The following is an 18,775-nucleotide window of genomic DNA, read 5'->3' as shown; positions in this document are numbered from 1 at the left end:
AGCAAAGAGCATCTAAAGAGCCTCTTGTTGAGGGTGAAAGTGGAGAGTGCAAAAGCTAGTTTGAAACTCAACAATAAAAAAACTAAGATCATGGCATCTAGCCCCATCACTTCCTGACATATAAAAGGGGAAGAAATGGAAGCAGTGACAGATTTTATTTTCTTGGGCTCCAAGATCACTGCAGATGGTGACTGTAGCCATGAAATTAAAAGACGCTTGCTCCTCGGGAGGAAAGCTATGGCAAACCTAGACAACATAGTAAGAAGCAGAGACATCACCTTGCCAACAAAGATTCGTATAATCAAAGCTATGGTTTTCCCAGTAGCAACGTATGGCTGTGAGAGCTGGACTATAAGGAAGGCTGAGCGCTGAAGAATCGATGCCTTCGAACTGTGGTGCTGGAGAAGACTCTTACGATTCCCCTGGACTGCAAGGAGGTCAAATCAGTAAATCCTAAAGGAAATCAACCCTGACTGCTCAATGGAAGGACAGATACTGGAGCTGAAGCTCAAATATTTTGGCCACCTAATGCGAAGAGAAAAGTCACTGGCAAAAGGAGAAGGGGACGGCAGAGGATGAGATGGCTAGATAGCATCACTGATGCAATGAATATGAAATTGAGCACACTCCGGGAGAGAGCGGAGGACAGGAAGGCCTGGCGTGCTATTGTCCATGGGGTCACGAAGGGTCGGACACGACTTAATTACTGAACAACAACAACACTTGGCTACAACCTGTATTTGGTTGCCTTACTATGAAAAAAGTGAAAGGATAAAATGCCTCCTCTCAAAGACACTGCTCCGAGGGAATGTGTTATCTCCCTGATGTATTGACTTTCCAAAGAATGATCAAATAACCTGCAACTCATGCATGGCATTATGGCAGGAAAGTCAACAACAACGATGAATCTAGCAGCTGTTTTGGTGGTTGTCTCCAGCATTGGCAAATATTGCATGCTGAAGTTAACCAATAACAAGCTTAGTCATCCAGGATCTTAACTTCATTGTATAAAGCATAAATCAGGAATCTGCTAGACCACTTTCTCCATTTGAATCCCCAAAGTGCCGTAAGTTCATTAAGCAGTCAGTTATGCTTGAGCTTTTTGAACTATTTGCAGATACTAATGCATATATGCCTGTGGCTTCTTTCAGATCTCTCTTTGCACCATGTCTTGCCCAAATGTCCTGTTTGCTACTGTTCTTCTTCTTCCCCTGATCCATGTGACAAGTTCAGTGGATGCTTCATTGAGGGAAAAACTCATTGATGTTGTCAACATAAACATGGTCAACAATACCTATGAAATTCGGAACTGGAAAAATATCATGCTGAAATCAGGTAATTTATATTTAATTTAGATTTATGATGTCACAGTATTGTTAGGTATGCATAAGTATATGTGCCATTATTAAGTTTTTAGGACTATGTGTATATTTTGATACCTCTTGTTCAAAAATGTCTCTGTTATTCTGAGATGGAAAAATGTTGTAGGAAAGAACAGGTAAGGACAGTCTTTCCCTCCAATATATTTGGGATGTAAAGTCATGCCATTCTTAGTTCCTTACTTCCAGGCTAACATGAGAGAAGATTCTCCCCCAGTAATAGCTCTACCAGAGGTATTTGTCCCTGCTTTCTAAATTGGTGAATACTAGGAACTGTTGATTAAAAGGAGGATGACTTTGGACTCCCAGTCTCAATTCTTTCCAATTACTGTTCTCAAAGTTATTTTCCATGCTCCCTTCTAAGCAAGTCTTCCAATAACTATTTCAAAAGGCTGTGTTTAAATTTCAGCTTGTTTTTTCCTTACTTTCATTCTTAGCTTCCAGATAGTGTTTGAATTCACATTTTTAAAGGAAAAAAAAAACACGCTTGAAAATATAATCTCTGTAAGAAAGATATAAAACCTCTTGGATCATTGCTTTTAATTTTCTGAGACCAACTTCCAGTAACTCTATCTACTGAATGCCTAAAAATTAAGAATGATTGGTAATACCTTAGATGGACATAATTTTCAACTATTATTATAAAACACACTTTAAATTGTACAGTCCAGTTGTATGAGCTTCACCATATAAAACAGCCCTATAAATCTAAACTCTAACCGTTGATATCCATTGAGAATTACATAACATGCTTTTATAACATGGTCACAGAGGAGCTGATTTCACTGAAGATTAAGAATTATAAAGTTAAAAAACTTTACAATGAAAAAATCTTCCCCTATTCTGGTTTTTAAGTATGTGTGGGATTCTAGTTTAGCAACTGGAAGAAAAAGTATTCCAAAGCCAGCATTATCATTAAAAAGAGGCATCATCTTCTAGGTTCAACTGTAGTTGTGAGAGGGGTAGAGACAGAAAGAGAATTGATGGGTTACAAAATGATCAAGCTGTATTATCTCAGAAAACATCTCACTGTGTCCTCTGCAGCCTGTTTCCTATGGCTTCTGCTCCTAAATAACTATTGCTCTCCCTAGCTCTTCAGTATAGCTGGGATTCCAAATCTCGTTTTAAAGTGAACTTTGAAAAATGTTTGAATTGTGTAAAACAATCAACTCTCCTTATAATAGGTACATTGAGAGAAGTTGTGAAAATGGCTCAAATTTCTACCCTATGTATCTTGAGCTTCATGGTTGCAGGATTTGAAGGTGTTTTTTTTAAAAAGACACATGGAGAAAGAGAGAGAGAGAGGGGGGGGTACCATTTAAAATAATTAAAAATAAATTTTAAAAAGACCTGACTTATCCTGCTACAGATTTATTAGCAATGCTAAATGCTGAGTGATGCAAATCACCGGCTTTCATTTCTGAAATTTTTGAATGGATTGGGAAGGATTTACTTAGCAAATACAGCTTTGGAAAAAGTCCAGCTGTCTAAAGAACAGGTCCCCAGCATGGTTAAAGAGTGGTCAAAGCTTCTTTTGTGACACTAGGAGTGCCATTTAGGTGGATGTCTAGTAACCCTGCCAAAGTGACATTCTGAAAGCGTTGTATAGTGCAGTATGCGCTTCAAGTCATGTCATTAGGAGGAGGGAAACCTGGGGAAGTTGAAAGGCCTTGTTTTAGCAGGATACAGTGGTTTAGCTGTATGAGTCAGTAGAGAGAGAAGGGAATTTAAAAGCACAGTGAGGAGAGATCTGAAGGAGGCCGAGAGTGCGATCACTATTCCCACTGCAGAGCTACTCTGGCAGAGAAGAACATACATTTGCAGGAGTCATACCGAAATTTTCCTCTGGAAATTCTGCTCCAGATATGACTCATTAAAGACATCGATATATCATATCCTTTAATCAGAGCTATTTATGCCACAAACAGCAAACACCACATGCATTTGCTTTTATTGGCTGCGTTTCCATTGTAAGCAATGAGCAATTATATTTTTCATATCTCTACATAAAATAGTATATGCAAATGAGAAACGGCACAGGGACAGGGCTTGCTGGCAGTTTTGGCAACCCAGTCCCATACTAGCTGAGTTTTCTCTTCACCTCATGTCGAGTCCTTCTGCTGCCAAACCCATTCTTCTAATCCCCAGTTCTTTTTTTCCCTAGAAAATGGCCTGTCTTCCTTCTATTTTTATCTCTCCCCCTCACCATCGTTCTTCACACTTTCCCCATGAGCCGTTATTTCTCAGACCCCTTATCTGAAGTCCTCTTCCTTGTTTCACACTTGTAATTTTTAAAATTCCATTCGGCACCTGTCAGCCAGACTGCAGCCTTAGCAGAGTTCAATTAATTTTAATTTATTTTTGCGTATTTTCAGGCTAGCCTAATTTGTAGAATGCAACAATCAAATTCAGTCTTTGTTCTTTTCTTTATAAGGGGCTGCTGGGGTGAACAATCATTTTATTTCATCCTTCCTTATTTCACCTGCTTTAGCTTATTAACCCGCTTCTGTCTTCCAACTGTTAATACACTTCTTGCTAGAATCAGAGGACTTCATTTGGAGTTCTTTTGCCTTTATCGTGGGGAAAAGATGGTAGCAAGTCTGTTGCTTGCAGTGCGCCTTGTAAATAGCTTCTGAATGAAAGTCAACAAAACTTGTGCTTTGTAAAACCTTTCTGAAAATTTGGGCTGGATTCTGAGGGCCACAATTAATGATGGTGGTTTAAACAGACCCTGTTTTTAGTCTGACTTTGTTCAAACAAGAGGGTCACACCCACATATTACAGCTCAAAACACTGGGAGGCATAATATGTTCTGGGATAATAAATCTACCTCTGCACCTTAATGTGATTTTACTTGCACGCATGTTTGTATTGCCCACTGTGAATCTTTGGGATGTGCTAGGCAAATTAATGGGTTAAGGCCGGGAACTCACCAACAATCAGGGAAGACTGGGATAAGAAAGAAAGAAAGAAAGAAAGAAAGAAAGAAAGAAAGAAAGAACCAACAAACTTGACTCAGGCTATAAGGCAGATAACCAGGAGAGGTAAGGACCAATTATTTTAATGACTTAGGTTTCCAACATTTTCATTTCACAGCTATTGATCCAGCTATATTAAAATCAGAGAGACCAGAAAAATACTGAACAGGTGGAAACCCTTCTCAGGTCTTTTTAGGTTCTGGAGTTGCCAGCCAACAAAGAGCACAGCTGTGGCTGCTCTACACTGCAACCTCCAAGTGGCTGGGCTCCAGGCTAAAAGGAGCCTATAAAGAAAAAAGCAAAGAATTCTGACCTCCACTTTGTTTTATAATTTTGCAAATAGTAGTCCCCCCGCCACTCCCCCCTGCCCCCCAGACATAGTTAGGCAATACAAACAATGCATAATAGATTGGATCTAGGCAAAGTTACTTGAAATTAACAGGACTTATGCCGTGACGAATTTCTCCCATCGATTTCAATGGGAACCAAGTTCAGTTAACAGGCAGAACAATCCTAAGGTGTGTGGAGAAGCCAGAACCACTTCCTAAGCCATGATTGTGGCTTTTCCATACCTTTTGTTTTGCTGTCCTCCCCCCGCCCACTTCCCTTGCAGTCTTGATTCCCTTAAGAGGGAATTAATTATGTCAGGTCCAGTGATGGTGTAATTGAATGCTCCTTTGGGGGGCATGTCAGGAGAATGAGGGGTCATAGAATCCTGTGGGTCCTTGGCCATCCAAGACATGCCCGGGTTTCCCCACCACCACTGGTGCAACACTGCAGGCATACCAGGGGCCTCCAGAGGTGGGCTGCCCTGCTGGGGGGAACTTATGCTGCATCCAATGGCCCCTCAGGTAGCTTTTGGCCAGCTTTAGGATTAATCCCTTAGTCTGAATCCAGCCCAATTATTTAACTGCTGTGGTGCCCGCATTCATCCTAGAGTGCCACAGTTCGCTCTGTATGGGATGGGTATTTATGTAGTAGGGCAACCTGGTCCTTTCCAGATGCTTTAGACTACAACTGCCAACATTCCTGACCATTGGCCATGCTGGCTGGGGCTGATGGGAGATTTAGTCTAAAACATCTGAAAGGTACCAGGCTGGTGGTGGCTGTCATATTTTTTTTTATGCAGTACATTGACTAACTTTGGACGCAGTGCCAGCCCACCTGTTCTCCAGTGCGGCTTCTGTATCATAATGAAGACTGGTAAATAGTTCAGCAAGCTGTTTAGAATCAGGGCAAAAACTTCAAAAACCGCTATCCGTTTTCATGCATATTCAATTATCTCCTTATCCTGTTTTAGAGGCTCCCCACCTCACCCCATTATTTTAGAAACAACAAGCGGACAGAATATATAATGCAGCCTAGTATTCTGTTGAGCATTGTTTGAAAACTCAATGTCAGGAGAAGTGTTGTGGGAAAGCAAACATCAGTTAGAAGCACCAGCTAGGAAGAATAAAATGGTGGCTGCTGCTATTGTTGCCTGAAGAAGCAGTAAGTCACACCTCATGTTTCCATCCTATTATTGTTATAGAATGAAACATGTTCTCTTAGACCTCACTAAAGTCACTGTGATTCAGGGTTAAAGTGCCCCTTACAGTCCAGCCCTGTGTAAAATTAGGCAGGCAGCCGCTTCTGCATTCCAAAGCATACTCAGAAATAATAATAATAATAATAATAATAATAATAATAATAATAATAATTCTATACTGCCCTAGAGCCGAAGCTCTCTGGGCAGTTTACAGAGAGTAAAAACAATTAAAAATACAGTATACAAAATTTTAAGAACTACTTACATAAAAACACGACAGACGATACACAAAGACAACATGTATCTAAAAATACACTTTTAGCAATCAACCATAAAACAAATCCAGTACCCAAATGAACTCATCATACGCTGCCAAATGCCTGAGAAAAAAGAAAGGCCTCAACCTGGTGCTGAAAAGATAACAATATTGGCGCTGGGCAGGCCTCGCAGGGATCCCAACAGTTGGGGGGCCACCACCGAAAAGACCCTCTTTTCAGTGGTGGCCCCCCACCAAATTGCAGTGAAGTGGCAGAGGAGCGATTAAGTACCCTTCTTCCAACACTTCCAAATCACTTCCTTCCAAGCACAGTTTGGACTAGAGCTAGCATCTAGCTGGCTAGCAGGGGTGATTAATCTCTTTCAGCCCAAGGGACAAATTTAGTTTTGGAGTTCTTGGGGCCCACATTCCAATGGTGAGCGCGGCAATGTCAAAAAGGGGTGGGGGTAAACATGCAAAAAGAACCAGCATATTTTAGCTGAAAGCTCTTCCTGCCAATAACTAAGCCTCAGGAGAGAGATTTCCACCTTTTAGAATGGGGAAAAGACTGTGCAAAAGCTGGGAAACCCTCCAAATGATAGGTGGTTGGGGGACAGGGCTATGCTCATCTGGGGGACCCCTTGTGGGCTGGATTTGGCCCCTGAAGTTCTCCACCTCTGAGCTACTGCATGATGTGATGTTTGGGATAGAACCTCTTGGATTTCAGTAAGGAAAACTTGAATTTAAATTCCTGTGCAGTCATAGGCACACTGGACATAAGTGAACAGCTCACAGCCTCAGCCCCTTTGTTTTGTAGTGCTGGAATAGTACTGAATTACCTTCAAGGGTTATTGTGAGGACAAGCAAGTTCAAAAACTGTAAAGGTGCAATCCTATGCATGTTTAGAGAGAAAAAAAGGCCTACAACTCCCAGCATGCCCCAGGCAGCATAACTGGGAGTTGTAGGCCTTTTCTCTCTCTAAACATCCATAGGATTGTCCTCTAAATCATTTTAGCACCAGATTTGGATGTAGTTCCATGACTAGGCCCCCAGTGGGCAGTACTCAACGGGCCCATTCTGTCTCTGCTGGTTCCACTGCACTCACGGGATCCACCGCTTCTACATCAGGGCTTCTAAAAATAACCCAGAAAATGAGCAGAAATGGCTTCTGCAAGTTCCACTGGCCCACCCCGTTCAGGAATCGAGCATTCCCGCTTATTTCAGGTTATTGTCAGCACTGCAAAGGCCCTGTTGCACATGCAAGCACACCGGCAAGACCCGGAATGCTGAACTTACAACGTGTATATAAATTTCCACAATGACACCACATAGCAAAGCATCTAGCCATGCGCTGCATCTGATCATCTCAACCATCTTTTGCTCCCTAGGCATCCGTTACATGCGAGACTGCGATGAAATATTCCACGCAGGCCACACAGAGAGCGGCCTTTACATAATAAGGCCAGATGAGACCCGCAAACTTGTGGTCCAGTGTCACATGGATGGATGCAACGGGTGGACCGTGATCCAGCGTAACAGTGCTGACACTCTAATCACATGGTCGGAGACCTGGACAACATACCAATTCGGGTTTGGAAACTTGGAGGAAGATCACTGGCTGGGCACTGAGTACATCAGACGCATTAGTGAGCAGAAATGGTACAAAGTCAGAATAAATTTAGTCGATGCTGACGGCAACCATAAATATGCAGAGTACGATAGCTTTCTCTTGAGAAATGAAACCAATGGTTATATGCTGAAGTTAGGGACCTATGAAGGTAATGCTGGCGACTCTCTCAGTTCTTCCCTGACCAAAAACATGCACGACAACATGAAGTTCTCTTGTAAAGATAGAGACAATGACAGATCTACCATAGAAAATTGTGCAGATGTCTTTGGAGGGGGCTGGTGGTACGACTCCTGCTTTGACGCACAGCTGAATCGCAAGGGGCGTATTCACTGGAGCACGTTATGTGACGAGAACTGTAGGAAGTCAGAGATCCTGCTGAAGCCCATCCATATGTACTGTGGCAGAGTTTAGAACATGCTTGGACTCCGTTGTTGTGAACGGCTGTAATGCTTAATGGGCGGGAAGCAGCAAAACTACAGATTCCTTTGCTTCCCTACCTTTTAAATAATGGTGATTTCTTTTGTTGTATCTTACGGACATGGGAATGTATTTCCGATGGAACCAATAATCCTGTATGGCCTTTCTGGGTGATTGTAACTAAAACCTTCCAGTTCTTTATTAAAATAATTATTCAGCCAGCACAAAACATTTGTCATTAAAGCAACAACAACAAAAACCTCGACTCAAGATTATTATCTCCTGACTCAGAAAATCATAGGAAGGGCCACAGAGTTTCTGCACACAGAACTTTTATTATGCCAATTGAGTTAAGCTGAACAGCGCAATTCTTGAAACTTTGCATAACGCTTGCAAGTTTGGGGGTATGTGCATCCATGGGGATGGATTCCATGTGGACCCAACTGAGTCTGTCACCTCCCCAATTGTGAGCCTACTGCAACATACAAGGAGTAATAGCACACTGTAAACCAGGGTCCTGAAAAATAGGCCATTATATATTTCACACCGGCAGTGTAGCTAGGCCTATGTCCCCCAGAGTTCTGAATGTTAGGCCTAGGACTCTATTCCCCAGAGTTCTGAGTGACCACTGATGCCAATGGACATTTTTTTCTTAGCTCAACTGCTATGCAGAGGGCTATTTTCAAGGGGGATTGCAGCTGGGGACGGAAGGGTTAACTCCCCACATGCTGCAACACCTCCTCCCCACCCCCCATCTCCCTACATGGCAATTCAGCATAGAATTTTTTTTTACCATTAGTTTCAGATGATCTGGTGCAAGGTGCAAATTCACTGAAGTATTTGAGATGAGACATTAATTGGTTGGCTTTGCCTTCTGTGAAATTTAAGTAAATCCTAGCAATTATTTCTACATTTGCATAGATATAAATCAACATGTACACATTTTATGCAGATTTGTGCCCTACGGGCCTCGTCCCCAAATCTCTTATCTGCCTAGCAACACCCCTGCTTTACACTCAACCATGTGGCACAGCCAGCACAAGGCACGGCCAGTTGTCAGCCAATGCAGCGGGATGGAAGTGGTGGGAAAGTGCTTAAGTGCGCAATCTTGTGCAGGTTTAGACAGAAAAAAATCCCCCAACTCCCAGCATTCCCCAGCCAGCATTCCTCTTAGCCGCCCTAAGAGACTCCCAGTGGAGAACCTATCTTGCGGAACAGGTTGTGAAGTTTGTTTTTCAAAGAATTTGGAATTTTATGGTAACAGAAGGGCGGCAAATGACAGGAAGAAAGCAGAGTGGAGGAAAAGCATCAAGACGAGGTAAAGGTACGCAGTCAGGAGCAACAGGGAACTTTACAGAAAACACTGAGACCATCATACCTTTCAGAGTCATCAACAGACGGAGCCAACACATATTAAATTTTCACCATAAACCAGAGAAACCTTCCCTGGTTTATGGAGAAGCATTTAATATGTGTTGATTTTTTTTCTTTAGACAAAAGACACCAAGTTACATGGCAGTTCTGCGCCCACCTAGCAGAATCCGCCCCATCCCCTCTTTACAGGAACAAGATCGCACCATTCTGTATGCCGCCCTGTGCTTTTTATGCAAAATAAAGAGGATGTCAGCTCTTCCAGCTCATACCTGTGCCTGGCAAGTAAAACTCTGAGTTTTAAGATGGATTTTAGAGGCATGTAGGACACAGAACCTTTGAAGTGAGGCTTTAACTTTTTAAGACAGAGGTATCCAGGCCTGGCGTGCTATGGTCCATGGGGTCACGAAGAGTCGGACACGACTGAACGAGTGAACAACAACAACAATCCAGTTAATACAGGACTTCAACAAAAAATAAAATAAAATAAAGCCCTTCTTTCCCCAAAACAGAGACACTAATGAAAGCATAAGAAAAAAGGGAAACCAGGCTGCAGCGTTCCAGAGAATACATAATTTACACATTTAAAATTCAGTCATGGCTTCTCTATGCCTCAGGCATGCTTAAAATATTGATAATCAAGTCCCTTCTGGACGTATATGATGCATGTTTTAATCTGATCCAGTATCTTGGGGAAAGGTTACCACTTGAGACATATATCTTCTCCCCTCGCTTGCCCATGAGTGCACGAAAAGTCTTGTTCTGGGACAGGATTTTACTATAGAACTCCACCCCACCTCTAGCCAAGTCTGTGGAAATGGTGGCTGTGTTTCTGTCTGCCCTATAATCTACTGTCTGGCTCACAGTGTCGTATGACAGACAATAGCCCACAAATCCAATCGCTATCATGGCTACGTTGTAAAGGCCTCGTAATAGCACAGGACCAGAATACAAGCCCAAGAGCTGCTTTATGGCTACCCCAGAGATGTAAACACCAGCTAGACATATAGGTGCGACAGCTGCACATAGTAAGGGGCTATTGTTTTGCAAGTACACAATCTCTCTGGCGATGGCAAACTTCTGAGCCTCTGGAGACAGTGTCAAGGCTTCCTTCAAGGCCAGGCCTTCTGTACTCTTCCAGTCCACTACTTTGCCTTCAATCATGACAACACGGTCAGTGATCCTACGCTCGTCATTGGCAGTACCGCTGAAGTTGGCTGGGATGCCCACAACGCAGCCTGCAGGCAGCCATGGAAGTCCAGCACTCACTGGGTGGAAGCTGAAGGCAACGAAGGCTTGGTAACCATTCGCTGACTTCCCTGTGACATCTCTGAGGATGTCATGGAACAGGTGCTGTAATTTTTCTGAAGGCTCCATTGGCATCCCTTTTGCCCAGGCCTGATACAATCGTCTGAATGTCTTCTCAGGTAAGATGTGAAAGGTCAGGTTAGCACCAAAGAGTCCAGCACAGGAAACTGTCAGAAAACGAGTTCTGTGCCTCTCCATCATGGCCGCTGCTTTCCACAGGAATCGAACTGCCATATTAAGCCTCCAGCCTGTTTGTGTGCCAAACAAGGAAATAATATATTTGCACACTAGAATCTCAATTTGTTTTCAGAACTTCTTGCTTTTAACAGATCAAGAAATTCACATTCAGTAACCAGAAACACACTACACATACTGCTTATACCACAGGGTAGGCAACCCTCAAGTTTCCTCTAGATGTTTTGAACTACAATGCCAGAGCCCCTGATCATTGGCCATGCTGGCTGGGGCATATGGGACTTGTAGTTCCAAATATCTGGAGGACACCAGCTTGCCTACCCCTGGGTTATACAAGCCTTATGTGACCACAGACCAAATTAGACATGGACCTGGCTCGCACAACATGACAGCCCACTGTGGGCTTATACCCATGGAGGCTGTCGCATTGTGCCCGGTGCCTGGCTTGCTGCGTCGTGTGAACCCAGGCGGCGGGGCTTGTCTGAGGGTTAGACAACCCCCAAATGACCACTGAACAAACCATGGGCTGAGGGTTGTCTAACCCTCAAACAGCACCTGCTGCCTGGATTCACACAATACAAGCTGGGCATCCGCGGGTACCAGGCAAAAATGGCACTCACAGGCACTCAGCATGACGCAACAGCCCCTACAGGTAAATTAAGCCACGTCGGGCTGTTGAGTCATGCAAACCATGTCGCTATGTTGGTTGCCTGGCGTGCTCTTGCAGGGCTGGGTTTGCTTGCTGTAACAAATAGCCAGTGTAGGGGAGGGCGGGGTTTTAACCTTTGCCCCGCTATGGTCCAGACCGGAATCAGGCTCCACGCAACTGCTGCTTACAACGGGAGGGAGAGCTCCCTGCCCACTGCAAATAGCAGGCATGGGGAGCAGGGCACAATTCTGATCAGGACTGCGATGGAACCAAAGGGTTAAAGCCACCTCCCCCTATGCCATGGTTCAGATCTGGTGCGTGTGTGTCCCCACTCCCCGTGCAGGATATTTGTTTCTTAAAATCAGCCATGCCAGAGCAAGCCACGTGAGAAATGTCATGGTTTGGTTGGCCTTACAAGAGCAAGGAGAGCAGGAGGGGCATTTTGCCAGCTGAACAAGCAGATGTCTTACATTGTGTCCCGAGTGGTAAAGAGGTAAAGGGAATCAACCCTTTCCTTATCCGTAACAGTGAATTCCATTTAACTCAGAGGGACTTGCTTCTGAGCAAACTTGCATAGGACTGAACTGTTCAACTGTAAATCTTTGCACCTATACTTGGGAGTAAGCCCCTTTGAACTCAGTGGGGCTTGCTTTCAAGTCAACATTTTATTTATTTATTTATTTATTAGATTTATTAATCTGGGCGATGTACAACCCACCATAAAACAATTTAAAACAATAAAATTTTACCATAATTTTTTTTTTTTAAATACCCTAACCCATCCCAAATGCCTGCCTGAACAACCACGTTTTTAATGCACGACGGAAGCTCATTAAAGAGGGGGCATGACGGAGTTCCCTAGGGAGGGAGTTCCACAGAGTGGGGGCCACCACAGAGAAGGCCCTCTCCCTCGTCCCCACCAGTCTAGCTGTCCTGGCTGATGGGACAGAGAGAAGGCCATCCGAGGCTGATCTTGTTAAGCGGCCTGTCTGGTGCTGCTGGAGGCGCTCCTTAAGATACATTGCACTCCAGCTCCTCACCAAATGCTGTAATTTATTAGTCTTCCTTCCCTCTCTCCAAACATCCAGGCTCTTCATCTCATGCCCCCTTTTAAAGTACTCCCCTTTGACTCTTCCTCCTCCAATCCTAACATCCCAGTTCTTTTCTGCTCTTTGATTTCTCATCCTTTCCTCCACTTAAGAAAACATAAACTGTACCAAAGCAGCTGGCATACGCTCTCAAAAACAAACACATTCTAGTAGTCAAGCTATCGGCTCATAACCTTTGTAATACAGGACGCCAGCTCTGCCGTCAGTGGTGCGCCTTCTTATCTGGAAATCCCAGTTTCCATTTCATAGGCAGAGAGTGAGAGATGGGGACTTATCCAAGGTATATCAGAAAGCCAGGACTGGTATTTCTCCCTAGTACTCTACATAGCTTGATGAAAATGTTGACCCAGTGTGCAGCTGCTGTGAAAAAAGCATATTCCATGATGGGCATAAAGGAATTGGAAATAAAACTGCCAATATCATACTGACCTTATACAAATCTGTGGTGCGACCACACTTACAATACTGTGCACAGTCACTGCACCTAAAAAAGGATATTGTAGAATTAAGGGAAAAGTGCAGAAAAGAGCAACCAAAATGATCAAGGGGCTGGAGCAACTCCCCTGTCAGGAACAGTGTAGCTGTCTGGGACAGTTTAGCTTAGGGAAAAGGTGAGTACAGGGAGATATAAAAGAAGTGCACAGATGTTTGCATGGTGTGTAAAAGCAGATGGAGAGCAATTTTCCTCCCTCTCCCATAATACTAGAACCCGGGGTCATCCCATGGAGCTGAATGGCGGGAGATTCAGGACAGCTAAAAGTACTTCTTCACACAGCACATCATTAAAGTATGCAATTTGCTACGACAAAATGTGATGACTGACAGCAACTGGGACAGCTTTAAATAGGGATTAGATAAATTCATGGAGGAGGAGGCCATCAGTGGTTACTAATCACAGTGGCTATATTTTACCTCCAGTATAGGAGACAGCATGCTTCTGTACGCCAGTTGCTGGGGAACACGAGTGGAAGGGTACTATTTGAACTCATGTCCTGCTTGTGGGGTTATTTGTGGGTTTCCCACAGACAGCTTTTTGGCCACTGTGTGAACCCAATGCTGGACTAGATAGGTGTGGTTCAGCATGGCTCTTCTTACGCCCAACTAGTTAATGACCTTGGCTTCACATGGATTGGAATAGCCCTTGGTTTGACACAGTGAAGACTTGAAGCAAACTCATGCAGCTATCAGAGTTGGATACACTGTGCCTGCACTCTCTGGGTGAAGCCATGGCCACTGGCACTCCTAGGCATGACCCCTGCCATGAAGCACCCCTGAGGGACAGGCCTGTCCACTCCCTTCTGGGGAGCTGCATTCAAGGGGTGTGTATATCTGCTTCTTACTAAGCTCATAATTAAATTCTTATATGAATGGAACTTCATATGAACTCAGTTCAATAGGACTAATACACCAAGGAGATGGAGAGGACCAAAAATGTATTTACTTAAAAAAAAAAATAACAACAACAAAGAAATTTCTCGCAAGACTAAAGCTGGGGGGCAGGGGGCTAAAGTTTGGAGCACTTGAAAATAAAATGTGGTTCCCCCCCCCCTTCTGTCTATGAAGCAGTCCAAGGTGCAATACCAGGTATAGAAGGACAAGCCCTGCTGTAAAAAAATCAACATGGCTTCTGCAAAAGTAAGTCCTGTCTCATTGACCACTTAGAGTTCTTTGAGAATGTCAATAAACATGTGGACCAGGGAGATCCAGCTGACAGTTCACTTGGACTTCCACAAGGCTTTTGACCAAGTCCCTCACCAAAGACTCCTGAGCAAACTTCGCAGTCATGGGTTAAGAGGAGAGGTCCTCTTTTGGATCAGTAACTGCTTAAAGAACAGAAAGCAGAGAGCAGGAATAAATGGTAAATTCTCCCAATGGAGGGATGTAAACAGCGGGGTCCCACAGGGATCTGTATTGGGACCAGTGCTGATGACACTAAAGTATTTAGGGTGGCTACTAGTCCTGATGGCTATATGCTTCCTCTGGTATCAGAGGCAGTACGCTAGGGAACATGAGCAGGAGGGTGGTATTGCTGCTACTGTCTCGCTTGTGGTTTCCTGTGAGCAGCTGGTTGGCCACAGTGAACAGAATGCTGGACTAGATGGGCCTTTGGTCTGATTCAGCATGGCTTTTCTTATGTTCTTATCTCTCAGGTTGAGAAATACCTTCTCCAAAAGCTAAAATCTCCTTTGTATCATAAACAGGTCTTTTGGACCAAACAGCAAAGTATTAAGTTCATAAGGGATTTCTCGCCCCACCACCTTAACCTACTAAATGACAGAATCAAAAGAATTTGCCCATTTTAAAGTTATTAGTTCTTTTTTCTCCTCTGCCTTCTTGTTGGCTAAGCAACACTACTACAATGCTACCATTTCTCTTTTGATAGCCCCTTATGACTGGAACATCCTCGCAGAGCATGTGTGAGATGCCACCTCTCATTTCCTTTAACCTGCTTCCTTTTCCACAAAGCCTTTAGTTTGGTGGGAAGCCTTCTTCAGCTACTGCGAAGAGAAAACTCCCTGGAAAAGACCCTGATGCTGGGAAAGATGGAAGGCAAAAAGAGAAGGGGATGGCAGAGGATGAGATGGCTAGATAGCATCACCGATGCAATGAATCTGAACTTGAGCACGCTCCGGGAGAGAGCGCAGGACAGGAAGGCCTGGCGTGCTATGGTCCATGGGGTCACAAAGAGTCGGACACGACTGAACGACTGAACAACAAAGCCTTCTTCAGCCTGAGGGATGCATTCCTTGTGACTAACCTTTCAGGGGACACATACCAGTAGTGGGCGTGGGCCACCCCCCCACACACACAACTGTCTCTCTCATACACCCTGCCACACATGTCCACTCATACATATCCATACATGCACAAACACACATTAATATCCATCCATCCATCCATCCATCCAACCAACCACACACACATGGATGTGCACATGCATGCGGCCCCCCAGCACTTAAATGGAAGTCCCACGTTATTCTCTGGGGGTGGGGGCAACTGTATAACTGTGACCGTTGGAACACTCCCTCCTGGATGAACTGCAAAGCTATGCACTGGTTAGGGAAGTCTGCCACATAGTGACTGAAGATGGTACTGCAGACTTCAAACTCACAGGTATATTTAAATTAATTAAAATTAATTAATACATTTAAAAACAAAATAACACACAGAGCACACCCTTGGGGTCCCCTTAGTATGCATGCTAAGTTTCAGGTGTCTAGATTTCACAGTCTTGGCACTGTCAAGACAGACATCCTCTTTTATTATTATGGATGTTGTTCAGTCGTGTCCGACTCTTCGTGACCCCACAGACCATAGCACGCCAGGCCTTCCTGTCCTCCGCAATCTCCTGGAGTAATTACAGTTTCAGGAATTAGGCACAGTTGGAGCCAGTGAAGTGAAATGGTTAAGCGTGTCAGAGTAGGACTCAGAGATCCAGATTCAAATCTCCATCCAGCTATAAATCTCACTGGGGATAGTCACTATCTCTCACCCTACCCTACGTCACATGGCTGTTGTGAGGAACAAAATGGATGCGGGAAGGATCATGACATGTGCAGCGTCCTGCGCTCTTTGGAGAAACGATTGCATTTAAACAGTGCAATAATTGTAGCAATGCACTACATGTACCTACCTGCTAGCTAGCATATTCAGAAGGCAAGAACTTGCATTTCCCTGGTTCCCTCAATATCCAGCTCAGAATTCAACACAGCTCAGTAATTTTAATTTTTTAATAAAATGATACTGGTGGAGGACAAGGAGGAACAATAAATTTTTGTTCCAACTCTCAAACTACTTAGGCTGAAACTCTATGCACCCCTGTTTGGGAATAAGTCCCATTGAGCTTCTGAGTATGTAAAATTTGCTAACAAACCCATTGAAATAAATATACTACTGCCTATTTAAATTATGAATTCTAATTATGATTTGTCTAAGTGAAATCCTATTGGCAAAAGTGTGAACACAGAAAGTAAGGGAAAACTAATTCTCTCCCCCCATATTTGTGCATGTTTTATCACCCCCATCTATAACCTCCCCACTGCCCTGTAAATGCAGTTCAACTAGTAGTTCAAATGCAGTAGTTCAAATGCAGTTCAGTAGTAATTCAGGTTTCAGCTACTGACTTCAAAGATAAGGAAGGATATTTTTTTGTCTCCTAAGCATTTCTGATATCTATTTTCCTTTACAAAACCAGCTGCACTAGAGATGGGCCTTCCAGGTATGAAGCAGTATACTAAGAGAATAATATTTCTAAACTTCTGTGGCTGCAAAAGGGAAACAAAAAGACAAAATGGGAAGGCAGATCACAGGTTCAGTAAGAAATTCAAGGGCAAAGGATAGCATTTCTCCACTTTGCACTGGTCACTTTGCACTGGCCTTTACACACCATGACTGCCTCTATCATCCACGCGTGCCATCCTCCTTTTGTGCCAACGTTTGAAATGAAGATACATAAACTAACAATACCTGCCTACAAGACTGGCACGATGTCCCTGAAGAACCAGTATAAATGTCACGCTTTTGCAATGCTGCACGGCTACAGCATAAAGCAAATGTCCTCCGAAACACTTCTTTGACAGAATAGCAGGCCTGGCAACAAGTCAATCTACGCTAATTGCAGAACTAATAATTCAGTTCGGAGGTTGAATGAAGAATTCCAGAACCGTCCCCGATTTTAATTAATTTTGCATCCGGTTAACGCCGCTGGTTTTATCTATGCTTCACCCTCTTTTGTTCCCCACTTTATAAGCAGTTTACGGAAGTTAAACAGCAAGTCTTCTTAACCGTATGCAAAGCACCATACTTGAACATATGCATTCAAAAATGATCTCAACCCACGCAGTTCCCTCCCGTTTAGTTTTATTTTTGAGACACTAGAAACAGGCGCGCGCACATGCATAGCGGAGGCCTGATCAAATCTACCGCAAACACTCCTCTATCCAAGCCCAGTTTTACCTACCCAGCTTCCACTTTCTCAGCAGCAGCACTGCTGCAGCAGCAGCAGCAGCTTCCCGGAATACCCCAGAAGAGGAAGACGCACGTGGGTGCCGTAAAGAAGCCCAGTTGCTGTGAATGCGGCACGATGCGCTGCGGCGGCGGAAAGTGACCTGCGGGAGTTCAGGGTTGCCTTTGCGACGCAGAGTCCTGCTGGTAAAAAGAGGGTTAGGGGCCTGAGGCTCGCTGGGACCTTTTCAATGTCTTTTTTAATTTTGATTTTTTCGCTTTAGCTTTTTTTAAATGCTCATTTTCTGGCCCACAGCCAGGCCCTTGGGAGGATGGAGTGGGGAGAAAGAGACAGACCTACATTACTTTTTCGCAAGACCTGCAGCAGAAAGACAAAGAGATTATTAAACCACACTCAAATCCCCCCCCCCCCCCGCAGGAGGGAGAGAAAAGAAATGAAATGCCTGCAAATATTGAGCCTAGAAATATTATTTGTGTGGAAATCATTTGAGACTGCCCCCCTCCCCCGTTTAAATGCCTTTATGTTTCATATTATTTCTACATAATCCATAAGGAGGAACGCTGGATCTCGTGGCCTCATTCCTCAGTTTCTGTCACGCTGCAGACATATGTAGCATGTGATTTAACCATGCCTTAGGGGAAAGAAAAGCCAGAGGCAGCTGTTGAGTTTGCTGGGGATGCTGACTGGAAAAATCTGCCTGCCCCTGCCTACCACGAACAGCTGTGCAAACCACAAGGAGTCTTGGAAAGATAGAACAGCCATTTATCATGAAACGCTGGGAGACATCTCTCACACCAGAGGCCTTCTGTAGGAAAGTCTATCTGAAGAGCCTTTTTCAAGACCTTCCCCCTTGTTACATGGGTTGTTAAGGGTTTCAGGTTTAAAAATAGCGTGGAGCAGGGATGATCAAGGCTACTTGCATCCCAGAATCATCACGACTGCTCCTTCCATCATAATCAGGAGGGATGTTGGTGTGTTGTTTTTGTCAC

At 44.0% G+C, this 18,775-nt stretch overlaps 2 protein-coding genes across 6 annotated transcripts in view; one reads left to right on the top strand and one right to left on the bottom strand.

Moving 5' to 3' along the window:
• Positions 1–17,892, bottom strand: part of TMEM177 (transmembrane protein 177) — a 78,798-nt gene extending 60,906 nt beyond the window's left edge. The window contains exons 1-3 of one of the 4 annotated variants that reach the window (XM_084807076.1): positions 17,781–17,892; positions 13,250–13,304; positions 8,504–11,115 (exon numbers count right to left, since the gene is read on the bottom strand). In XM_084807076.1, the coding sequence (XP_084663202.1) occupies positions 10,166–11,101 (936 nt within the window). In that variant the 5' untranslated portion in view covers positions 11,102–11,115; positions 13,250–13,304; positions 17,781–17,892 and the 3' untranslated portion in view covers positions 8,504–10,165. Of the gene's footprint in view, positions 1–8,503; positions 11,116–12,993; positions 13,181–13,249; positions 13,305–17,780 lie in introns of those variants that run through there. The other 3 variants (XR_014784020.1, XR_014784021.1, XM_084807079.1) reach the window with 3 other exon arrangements.
• LOC146358277 (fibrinogen-like protein 1-like protein) lies at positions 1,003–8,446 on the top strand. 2 transcript variants are annotated; one of them, XM_084807126.1, is made up of 3 exons: positions 1,003–1,066; positions 1,152–1,335; positions 7,530–8,446. In XM_084807126.1, the coding sequence occupies exons 2-3, from the start codon at positions 1,167–1,169 to the stop codon at positions 8,180–8,182; spliced, it is 822 nt and encodes a 273-aa protein (XP_084663252.1). In that variant the 5' UTR covers positions 1,003–1,066; positions 1,152–1,166; the 3' UTR covers positions 8,183–8,446. The 2 variants fall into 2 exon arrangements, with proteins under 2 accessions (XP_084663252.1, XP_084663261.1); XM_084807135.1 differs by having other exon boundaries at positions 1,037–1,335.
• Positions 17,893–18,775: the final 883 nt, after the last annotated feature.

Source organism: Heloderma suspectum, chromosome 1 (genome assembly GCF_057233095.1).
Source record: "Heloderma suspectum isolate Gila_16-S chromosome 1, 16-S_ref, whole genome shotgun sequence".
NCBI classification, from domain to species: Eukaryota; Metazoa; Chordata; class Lepidosauria; order Squamata; family Helodermatidae; genus Heloderma; species Heloderma suspectum.
Note: the sequence above shows the minus strand (reverse complement) of the source record. Positions and strands in the feature narration are given on the sequence as shown.